The sequence below is a fragment of the Chiloscyllium plagiosum genome, chromosome 28 (assembly GCF_004010195.1).
Source record: "Chiloscyllium plagiosum isolate BGI_BamShark_2017 chromosome 28, ASM401019v2, whole genome shotgun sequence".
NCBI classification, from domain to species: domain Eukaryota; kingdom Metazoa; phylum Chordata; class Chondrichthyes; order Orectolobiformes; family Hemiscylliidae; genus Chiloscyllium; species Chiloscyllium plagiosum.
This window is the reverse complement of record NC_057737.1, coordinates 48,291,303-48,303,362: the sequence shown is the minus strand read 5'-3', so window position 1 is coordinate 48,303,362 and position 12,060 is coordinate 48,291,303. Positions and strand designations below refer to the sequence as shown.

The following is a 12,060-nucleotide window of genomic DNA, read 5'->3' as shown; positions in this document are numbered from 1 at the left end:
TGGGCATCATCAACAACGTGGGAAGGGAAATTGCGGTCTTTAATGGAGCAGGTCATCTGGTGTGTACTGGTTGCCCTGGGAGCTGATGTGTGGAGGCGGAGGAATTGGGAATAATGGATAGCATTTTTGCAGGAGGCAGAGTGGAAGGAGGTGTAATCCAGGTAGCTGTGGGAGTCAGAGGGTTTGCAGAAAATGTCAGTGTTGGGTTGGTCACCGTTGATGGAGATGGCGAGGTCCAGGAAGAGGAGAGAGGTGCCTAAGATGGTCCAGGTGAATTTAAGGTCAGGGTGAAATGTGTTGGTGAAGTTGATGAACTGTTCTACCTCCTGGTGGGAGCACGAGGTGGTGCTGATGCAGTCATCGATGTAGCGGAGGAAAAGGTGGCGAACATAGCCTTGTGATTTTAGAAACGATTTGTGGCTCAGGCTGAGCTGGTAGATTTGTTCTCAGACGTTTTGTCACCAGGCTAGGTAACATCATCAGTGAGCCTCCGATGAAGCGCTCGCATTCTGTCCCCCTTGCTATTTGTGTCTTGATCTGTTGTGGTAGGTGATATCATTTCTGGTTGTTTCTGAAAGGTTGGTAAATGAGATTCAGATCTACATGTTTGTTAATGGGGTTCTGGTTTGAATGCCAAGCCTCTAGGAATTCCCACATGTGTCTTTGTTTAGCCTGTCCCCGAATGGATGTATCGTCCTAGTCGAACTGGTGTCCCTCTTCGTCTGTGTGTATGGATACTAGTGATAGTGGGTCATGTCCTTTGGTGGTCCAAGGACTGCAACAAACATTACACTGGCAGGAAATGAGCCACCAGGATTCATGAGCATGAATTAGCCATCAAAAGACATGACCAACTATCACTAGCATCCATGCACACAGACGAAGAGGGACACCAATTCAACTAGGACAATACATCCAATTTGGGACAGGCTAAACAAAGACACCGACGGGAATTCCTAGAGGCCTGGCATTCAAACCGGAACTCCACTAACAAACATATAGATCTGAATCTCATTTACTAACATCTCAGAAAAAGTACCGGAAGTGATATCACCCACCACAACAGACCAAGACACATAAATAGCTTCATCGAAGGCTCACAGATGATGTTACCTAGCATGGTGATGAAATGTCAATCTACCAGCTTAATGAGCAAACTTACAACCAGAACATTGCCTCTATAGTTACGAAGATTTTGATGCTATAGAGATATAATAAAACTAATGTCTAAACAATTGCTTAGGATAAATGTCAAAAAACATTTCACAGAAGAGATTATGGTGCTTGGTGCGTCGAATGCACAAACTTGGAGATGGTCACTATTGGAGATGGATAATTTCTCTGTATAACATGCAATTTACCAGAAGGGTCTGAATTCTGAAAAATGGCAACAGTAACTAGACTCTCTCCAACAGATTAGATTGATGGGAAGATTATAGGGATTAACTTATAAAAGTCAAGGGTTATTTCTTATCAGTGGGACATGAGGACCAATAATATCAAGATAAACATCACACAGACGAGATTTTAAAGTATTTGAAAATTTGCAGACAAAGTAGGCCTGTTTGGTCCAACCAATCCATGCCAGTTTTTATGTTCCCCAAGATCTTCCTCCCATCCAACATAATCTTTTTCCTTCTTCCTTTTGAGATTTTCCTCAAATATTATTCGCTTCAGCAACCTTTTGCAAGTAATATGTCTTCACTCTCAATGAAGACATTTCTCCTAAATTCCTTGGGGTTTTCTTAGTATTTATATCCACTAGTTTTGATCACAAAAACAATAAATTGTATTTTATATTGCACCCTTAAATTAATTAACCATTCAAAAGCATTTCAGGGAAAGTTTTCAAACAAAATATAATACCTAGCCACACAAAGACCTATTATAAGAAGTAAGATCTGTGACAACTAATAGAAAAGATACCACAAAAAGAGGTGAATTCAAAGCCACGGCCTGAGGAAATGGCAGAGATAGTGAAAGAATAGTCTCAATCTTAATGTCAAAATATCATGTGGAAACATTTTCTCTAAATATAGACCTCTACTGTCAGATCTCAGCTTTGTCCTTTCCAGAGAAATGAACCCCAGATGTATCAATCTCCCCTGACAGATCTAACCTTTCAATTTGGTATCAACCTATCAATTTTTTACACCTTCTCCATTGTCTCTGTATCGTTTTTATAATACATTCTTCTTGGACAGTCCCTCAGGGTCAAGAATGATTTGCATTCACTCTGTTTCAATGGGTTCCAAGATTGCTCATAAGTCCAATATTTTGAGAACATCCCTTAATTGTTCCACTGTCTCCCAGGAATCAACTGCTGCGATAAAATTGGAATATCACAGTTGCACTGGAAATCTGGTGTCAGGCATACAAATGAGATGCAAGAATTGGAACTGAATAGAGAGAATGTGGGTGTCACTGGCAGAATAGAAGAAAGAATCGGTGGTTGTGATGTATTTAGGTTTGCTGAAAGCTTTAGATAAGAGGTTATTGCCAAACTAAATTACATGGAATGGTGCCATGGACTCAGAATTAGTTAGCAGACAAGAAACAGAGTTGGAGTAAATGAGTTATATAGAGAGGAATGTGGTAACAAGTGGGGCATTGGGGCAATGCTTAGGTCATTGCTGTTCACAAAATATATTAATGAACTGGATGAGGGATCAAGTGTTATATTTACAAGTTTTCTAACAATAGAAAAAGGGAAGTGAAAGTGATGAGGAAGATATAAAGTGGCTTCAAGGTGATTTAGACAAGTCGAGTGAGAGGTCAAACACATGGCAGTCATAGTACAACTAGGATCATTGTGAAGTTGTCCACATTGGTAGCTAAAACATAACAACAGAATACTATTTGAAAGTTACTAGATTGGGAAAGATTAATGTACAAAGTGACCTGGGTGTCCTTATACACTGGTAATCAAAAACATGCATGCAGATGCAGCAAGTAGTTAGGAAGATAAATGTCATGCTGGCCTTCTTTGTAGAAATGAGAGTACAGGAACAAGGAAATCTTATTGCAGTTGTAGGAGCTGGGTGAGAACACACCTGGCGTACTATGTTAGCTTTTGGATCTCCTTATCTCAGAAAAAATACCTAGCCATAGAGGGACTGCGGCGGAGGTAGCCCAAACTGATTCCTAGGATGGTAAGGTTTCCCTTTAGAGAGATTGGATCAACTGGCGTTCAGAACAATGAGAAGGGCTCTCATTGAGTCACATACATTCTGACATGGCTGGACAGATTAGATTCAGGGATGATGTTTCCACTGGACAGATGGTCTGGAATATAAGATCACAGTCTCAGCACAGGGGGCCATTTCAGACTGAGATGAGGGGAAACTTTTTTATGAAGAGTGTGGTCAACCTGTAGAATTCTTTACCACAGAAAGCTGTGGAGGCCAAGTCAGCAAATGTATTTAAGAAAGAAATAGCTTTCTACAGACTAATGGTGTCAAAGGGCATGAGGTGAGAGCAGGAATATGGCGCTGAGATAGAGGATCAGCCCTGATCGTGTTGAATGACAGAACAAGGCATGATGGGTAGAATGGTCTACTTCTATTCCTATTTTTATTTCAATGTCCTGCCCAGCGGAGCTGATTTTAAATGAGTACATTTAGATACTGGCCATGTTTCTTGGGAGAGGACATTGAGATTGAATGATGTATTGTCATTTGCATTTTACAGTGAATAATACAGCAAAATACAAATTCAACTGTCACCACAATCGGGCTCTATTTTGAAAAGTTTCAGAATAAAAAGAATGAAATAACAAAAAGATCTAGATAAAAGAGAGTTTATTGTCTTTCTGCCACCTCCACTTATGAGTCCAGAGCCAGGTCACCAATGATACATGCTCCTCCACCTCTCCTGCACCAGACCCACCAATGTAGGGAGTCGCCACTCTTTAAGCAACATCTCTTCGTTGCTGAGCCCACTTCACCAACACCAATGCTAGGTCCCATACTAAACGCACACTCTCATCACAACCTCGAAGTTCCTGGCCCTGCTGTCACTACTGCCTCACTTAAAACCAGGAGTCCCTGGCTCCACTGCCAAGCTAGGCTGCCACCTCACTAAGAGTCCTGTTCCAGTTGCCCTCCTCTGAGATGTTGCCTTGCTGGCGCCATCATTTTGAAAGATCCATTGCCCCTCTGATCCCTGAAGGGGTTTTGCTGTCGGTTGAAGACTGGGAGAACGTCCTGGCTGCTGCCACCATCTCCAGTTGCCAGGAGAAGCCACGTCCACCATCGCCTCGAACTGCTGGAAGGCTGCTGCCATTTCATGTGTGGCCCACTGTCGCTGTCATGTCAATGTCGCCAATTAACCCGCAGCACAAGGGCCCAAAGAATAACAATTAATGAAAACACAAGAAAAAGGAAAAAAGCAGAAGGAAATTGAAAAATAAAGAAAGCAGACGGGAGCAGATGAGCCCTGGCTCAAGAGCCCATGTGCAGCCTTGCTACTCTGTCATCATCTTTAAGTAAGATGCTGTTGGACTGCCTCTTTTGTTACCAGAATTGAAGGCACCGCTGGTGATATTTCTTCATGCTTTCAGATGCCTGCTGCAGGTTGCCCAAGTCTTCAAACAATTTGCAGTGCAGGGATCACTGCTGCCTGGAGTACTACAAATGTAAGTATTGGTTTTCAGATCCTTGGCCTCAAATATGCTTTTTCTCCATTCGGCAAAGGGTGAGCTAACTCGGTAGAGGCTAGAATGAAGTTTCTTGTCCACGTATGCCTTTGTCAGGAGAATCACAATAATCCAGGAATTTATCATTGACCTCAACCAACAAAATTTCTGGGAGGGCAGGGTATTGATTATTTGATTTTGTGGGAGCTGATTGGAATAGGACCTTACTTTCCACATCTTTCCAGAAAGGCTCAATTTCTCTCATACTTTGGAGAATAAGTTGACGGTGATTTGGAGCTTATTTTCTGAGTGAGCACAAACACAAATCAAAGCAGGAAATTGTATTGAACCTTTGAAAAGCTCTGGTTTGATCCCAACTAGAACACTGCATTCAATTTAGATCACTACATTTTAGGAAATTTGTGACAGATGCAAAAGACATCTTATTATGGATGTGGAAATTTCTAAGTTATAAACTGGGGTTGTTCTCCATGGAACAAAGGAGTTTGAGGGTATATTTGTGGAAGTGTATACAAGATGGACAAGGAAAATCTACTCCTCTTTGGTGAAGTGTAAGTATGAGGGGACACAGATTTAAAGTTTTGGACATCTGTGTGAGCAGTTGAGAAAGAACATGGAACAATACAGCGCAGAACAGGCCCTTTGGTCCTCGATGTTGCGCCGAGCTGTGAACTATTCTCAGCTCGTTCCCCCTACGCTATCCCATCATCATCCATGTGCTTATCCAAGGATTGTTTAAATCTCCCCAATGTGGCAGGTAGGGCATTCCACACCCCTATCACTCTCTGAGTAAGGAACCTGCCTCTGACATCTGTCTTAAATCTATCACCCCTCAATTTATAGTTATGTCCGCTCGTACAAGCTGACATCATCATCCTAGGAAAAAGACTTTCACTGTCTACCCTATCTAATCCTCTGATCATCCTGTATGTTTCTATCAAATCCCCTCTTAGCCTTCTTCTTTGCAATGAGAATAGACCCAAGTCTCTCAGCCTTTCCTCCAGATCAGGCAACATCCTGGTAAATCTCCTCTGCACCTTTTCCAATACTTCCACATCCTTCCCGAAATATGGCGACCAGAACTGTACATAATATTCCAAGTGCAGCCACACTAGCGTTTTGTATAGTTGCAGCATGATATTGCGGCTCTGGAATTCAGTCCCTCTACCAATGAAACCTAACACACCGTATGCCTTCTTAACAGCACTATCAATCTGGGTGGCAACTTTCAGGGATTTATGTACATGGACTCCAAGATCCCTCTGCACATCCACTATCAAGAATCTTTCCATTGACCCAGTACTCTGCCTTGAAACTTTATTGCTGGAACAGCACAGCAGGTCAGGCAGCATCCAGGGAACAGGAGACACCTCACATTTAGCTGTATTGAACTCCATTTGCCACCTCTCAGCCCAATTCTGCAGTTTATCCAAGTCCCCCTGCAACATTCTTCCAAACTGTCCACTACTCCACCAACTTTCGTGTCACCTGCAAATTTACTAATCCATCCATCTATGCCTGCGTCTAAGTCATTTATAAAAATGACAAACCGCAGTGGTTCCAAAACAGAACCTTGTGGCACACCACTCGTAACTGGACTCCAGGCTGAATATTTTCCATCAACCACCACTCGCTGTCTTCTTTCAGAAAGCCAGTTTCTAATCCAAATTGCTAAATCACCCTCAATCCCACGACTCTGCATTTTCTCCAACAGCTTACCATGTGGAACCTTATCAAAGGCTTTACTGAAGTCGATGTATACCATGTCAACTGCCCTACTCTCATCTACATGCTTGGTCACCTTCTCAAAAAACTCAATGAGATTTGTAAGACACGACCTGCCCTTGACAAAACCATGTTGACTATCTGAAATCAAATTGTTGCTTGCTAGATGATTATAAATCTTATCTGTTATAATCCTTTCCAACACCTTTCCTACGACAGAAATAAGGCTCAATGGTCTATAATACCTACACTTTTAAGTAGGAAGTTGCAATCTCCTAGAACCCTCTGCCTACAAGTGGTAGGCAGAGGAAATTAAATGGACACTTGAAGGAAATAAACCTGCAGGGCTTCAGGAACTGAGCAGAGGGGTGATTTGACTGGTTTGCTCCACAGTCAGAACAGTATAAATGAGTTGAATGCTTTTAATGACTCCAAGTGTAGTTCAACTAAGGTTCTATCATAGTTTAATATACCTACCTGTTTTGCAATTCTATTGCTTTAGAGATGAAACCTAATGGTTTGTTCACTTTCTTTTTAGCCTTTTTAACTTGCAGATTTACACAGTGATTAGTGCAGAGGTAGCCTAGGTCCCTTTACTCCTGTCCCCTGGTTAGACTCATATTTTCCAATGAGTAAGTTGCCTTCTTATTCTTCCCAGCGAAATGCACCACCTCCCTTTACTTATAAGGACATTCATTTGTCAAGTATGCACTCTTCTGATTAGAAAGCATTTGCTTTATGCAAAAATAATTAAAAAAGAAAAATATGAAGTGTATAGGGAGAGAACAGGAAAATAGCTTTTTGAACTAAAAGATACGAAATGTAATTACCCTGTTGCCATGGCTTTGTAAATAGCCACCAAGATAATTCTGTCCACAGGTTAAGACTGCACACACATATCGTCTCTCTGACCTACCTTGTCCTGATTGCTGGACCTGGGATGGAAGAACGCTTTGCCCCAGCTCGCCATTCAGCCACAGCTGCATGCGAATAAAGGGTTCCCGGCCTTTCTGAGTCAATTTACTCCAAGGCTTGGGCCTAGACAGCATGTCACTAACACTCCCTTGTGACAGACCCAAAACCTAAGAAAAAGATCAGGGCATGGCAAAGAAAAACAAAGAATTTTGTGAGTAATTGTTTTCTCCTAATTTCTTTTGGTTTTGGTAATAGAAAATAAGTGTTACAAGACATTATATTTATAAACATGCAAAATGCATCCAAGTGTTGAAAGCCATTTCAAGGATCACAAGTTATTTCGAAGGTTACTGATCCAGATTTCAAAGTCACCGGTGCAGACAGCTATAAGGAAAGCATCAATTTTCTGGCAGTAATTTGGACCACTGGTGTTATTTATTTCCTACTCCATTTTTCATACAAATTTGTTGCTTTCCAGAATTTCAATTGCTTTTCTGCCTTTGCGTTTATTTCTTCTCTGGCTTCTAAAACTTATTTTTCCCTTCCTTTCTTGTAGTGTTTCAGTCACTAAACAAAATAAAATGGTCTAGTTCTGTCTTTTTTGTGGGAGAAAATGAGTTTTACTATGCAACACTATATTAATAATGTCAAACTATCAACCAGCTCAGTGAAATGCAAAACAACTGCTTAAATTATTTAAGCTCCAAAGCCAGTGGACCCCAGACTGCTTACTGCCTTAAGTTTATCCAGCCTCTGCATTTCCTGTGTAAACTCAGGATATTGTGCTGTACTTGATGTTATGTAAGATTTTACAATGGCAGACAATGGCCTTATGAAGCAAAACTGATAAAAATGTGTGAACTAGGTATGATTTCACCATTATAATGTTTTACTATTTGCTTTTTTTATAACGTTTATACAATGGTTCTGGCCTACAACATTTCTTGTAACAAGATGATGGACTTTCTTAAGAATTAATCAGGGACTTACCGGAGTTGCTCCAGTGCCGCATGCTCCACTGTGGTCATTTGATGTGGTCGGTGCGGAGCTGATTGGTTGTGTAGTCAGACGCAACACCTGAGTGATGACAATTAGAATGATAAATCGTTCCCTTCTAAGTGTTATCACACTGGTGCTATGACATTGTTTGAAAAGCCAGAACCATTGTATAATAGAAACCACACCTTCTGATGTGGGAACATGAAAGATTGTTTTTCACAGTTCCACCCTCATGTGGTCATATAAAAAACAAACTCAATCAGAACTTCAAACCTCTGAACTTGGTATACCGGTTAGCTGATGATCAGTAATGGAATATATCAAAGTTTCCCACTTCTAGTGCTGAGTGCAACTTATTCCTAGAGATAGATATTAAATCTTGGCACTGGCCATGGCCCTTTCTCCAGTTAACCTACAGATATTAAACAGTCAGATTATTTTGGGAAGGCAATGTACCATTACATATCAATTAATTTAGAACAATAATATGTTTCCTGCATTTTAATGGCAACATAATTAGTGCCAGTAATTTGGCTAACTGGAGATTTGTGTCACTCCAAAAGAAGGAATTTTCTGTCTTAACTTTACTGTTGTTGAGGAACATGCGTATGTAAACTTCAATCGCAATAACAAAAGGTGTCAGACCCAAACAGTGCTACATTTGTGGTTCTCATATTGAAACTTCTGGACATTACAGTAAATATCTTGAATTGGGGTTGAGCGAGCAGATATACCAAATGAGGAACAATGCAACGATAACAGCCTATTAACAAACATATTGGATACTCTAACGAAACTGTTAATAGCATTATTCTTTGTAAACTAGCCTGAGATGAGTGTTACAGCAAGGTTAGCAACTGATTAGCAAGCAGATATTATAGACCTGTTCAGTTGGGAACAGGGCTAGGTTAAAATACTTGGAACATGTCAGAAAAAAAGAATTCAACAATCCTTAATAACATGGGAATAATGTTACTTTTAAATAGCCATTAAGTAAGTAATATCTAAAGTGCCTTTTGTTGGAAACATGGTCCAATATAACAATAATAATGTGTTTGCACAGGGCATTTTCATGAAAAAAAAGACTGGTGGTTATGTAGCATTTTGCACAAACACTAGATATCCCAAAGCCGTTTACAGCCAATTAAATACTTTCCGAAATGTCATCACTGACATAATGTAAGGAACATGGCAACTAATTTCAGCTCAGCAAGATCCTGGGGGTCAGTTAGATAGACTCCTGGTTTGCAATGCAGCGTGGTGTCAACACTATGGGTTCAATTTCTGCAACAGCTGAGATTACTATAAAAGTCCAGAGTTCTCAACCTCTCTCCTGGCCTGATGCATGGTGACCCTCAGGTTAAACCACCATCGTTTATCTTTCTCATTCTGAAAGAGCAGCTCTATAGTCTGCTAGGACTATTGCCACTTTACCTTTATTATAGCAAGATTCCACAAATACATGTGATATTGATTGAAGGATAAACATTGGCCTGGGCACTGTAGGTAACTCCTTTAAAACACCCAACAGAAAATGTAGCAAAACACTCAAGGCATTTCATAGGAGTGCAATATGATATTTCAAACTGATTGTATTATGAAGGAAAGAATAAGTGGTCTTGGTTAAAAATGTAGTTTCGTGCATTTTTGAGGAGGAGAAACAAGTGAAGAATTAAAGAGGTATGTGAGTGAAGTTTGAAGCTTAAGAGTCTAAACAGCAATAAGCATTGCTGCCAATAGTCATAGACAAAAGAACTAGGGGTTGTACAGTAGGCCAGAGTTGGTGGAATACAAGTCAAAATGGTTGACTCAATGTTTGTGGTGATTTTTATTGGAAGGAAACAGCTTTTGCATTCTGAACGCAAGTTAGGAATGTTGGAAGGGGATATTAGTCTTAACAATGTACATGAAATTTTCATAAAATGGTTGGAAAAAAACTAATTTGAAAAAAAAACTGTGTTTTTAGAAATCATTTACCTTTTCCCCAAAGATCCTCTGGCAGATCCCATTCTTGGCCAACTTTTCCTTCACCTGTCGTGTCAATTCAGCTGTGTCCACTTCTTGGTACATGTAGATCTCATACTGTTCTGGTGTTAATGGTGGGACAGAGGGCTTGTGTGGTTTTGAGACAGGGACAAGAGGTGAAGAAGGCAAGGGACTGCTTTGTGGAGTCACACTGCTACTTGCAGCCACTGTGCCCATATCAGATGCTTGAGAATAAGGCGACTCCACATTTTGCCAGTCTTTCCAGTGGTCAGAAGCTGCAGGTCCTTGCAAAGCATTTCGCTCCAGTCTGTTTGGATTACTAATCCTCTCTCTCCCACTACAAGCTTCCTCTGCTCTTCCATCTTCTGAAAAAGTGGAGTTTCTTCTGTCAGGACAAACTGTATTCCACCACTGGTCCCTCCATATACTACTTCGTCCCAGCTCATTTTTAACTTGCTTGAGCATATTCTGGGGTGTGTCTGCTATCCCATGGTGCTCTGAGGAGCATGAGTCATGTAACGCTTCTTTTTTAAATCCATGAGATGTTTGTGTTGTGTTGTTGCTGGAATCCACCATGAAAGGCTTTTTCATGGCTATCAGTGAGGAAGAGAATGAGGAAGATGATGCTGCTTTGGATGAATGGAGGGCTAAGTCAGCTTGAGGAACTGGTGTTGGCTTTGGTGTCGGCTCAAGGCCTGCCTTCTGAGCTTCCATCTCACGCCGGGCCTGTTCCAATATTGACCAAATTGCTTCATCTGAACCACCACTGCTCGATGTACAGGGTGGTTGAGTTGAATCAACTGTAACACAAAATGAAAAAACATTCAAAACCTTCTTTAAACAGTGGCAGTTTTATTAGGAATCTGTTCTGAGATTCTGGCAGCTGTCTACAATCTTAAAGATCATAGAAGAAATTATAGCAATACAGAAAATCTGCCAGGAAAAAGAAATATGAAATGACACTTCAATACCTGGAAAATGGACAGACATGTGAAAGATGAAATTAATGCAGACAAATATGAAGTGATTGCATTCTTGTAGGAAACATAAAGAGAGGCCATTTAGAATTAACATGCAATTATAAAGATAGTGTAGTAACAGCAGGAGACATACATGCTTACATAGTTGAATGTGCCAAGGCAGATTAAGGAAAACAATGTATATGGGTTTCAAAGAAGAGTCACATTGGACTCGAGATATTAAGTCGGTTTCTTTCTCCACATATGTTGAGTTTCTCCACCATTTTCTATTTTTATCTAAGGTATGTGAGGTAGTGAGTTTTATGGAATGAGGTGTAGAGTAACCTTTAAAAAATACTGATTCAGCCTCAACTTTGTGTCTATTTCTGACCACAGTCTTGGAAGGATTTAAGGGATTTTCAGACTTTGCAAAAAACAGTTACAACAATGGTTCACAACCACCTGATGAAGAGGCAGCGCTCCGAAAGCTAGTGCTTCCAAATAAACCTGTTGGACTATAACCTGGTGTTGTGTGATTTTTAACTTTGTACACCCCAGTTCAAATCATGGTTCCAGGGATGAGGAACTTCAGTTACCTGCATAGATTAGAGAAGCTGGTTTAATTAATCTTGTGGCAGAGAATGTTGGGAATAGGTTTGTCACTAGGATGAACAGCCAGATTTAAAGTGAAAAAAACCCAATGATGACATTACGAAATGCTACTTTCACAGCAAGAAGTTAGGATCTGGGATGTACTGTTGCTAAGTGTGGCAAAGGCAGATTTATTCATACCTTTCAAAAGGTAATTGGATAAGGACC

General features: G+C 40.6%; 1 protein-coding gene across 5 annotated transcripts in view; it reads right to left on the bottom strand.

Moving 5' to 3' along the window:
* The window catches only part of LOC122564179 (protein CASP-like), a 601,305-nt gene that overhangs the window by 128,509 nt on the left and 460,736 nt on the right, over positions 1-12,060 (bottom strand). For 2 of the 5 annotated variants that reach the window (XM_043718857.1, XM_043718858.1), the window contains 3 exons: positions 10,274-11,082; positions 8,288-8,374; positions 7,299-7,464 (listed from right to left, as the gene is read on the bottom strand). The exons of 2 other annotated variants lie outside the window; for them this stretch is intronic. In XM_043718857.1, the coding sequence (XP_043574792.1) occupies positions 7,299-7,464; positions 8,288-8,374; positions 10,274-11,082 (1,062 nt within the window). The remainder of the gene's footprint in view (positions 1-7,298; positions 7,465-8,287; positions 8,375-10,273; positions 11,083-12,060) is intronic. One more of the 5 variants, XM_043718860.1, reaches the window with a different exon arrangement.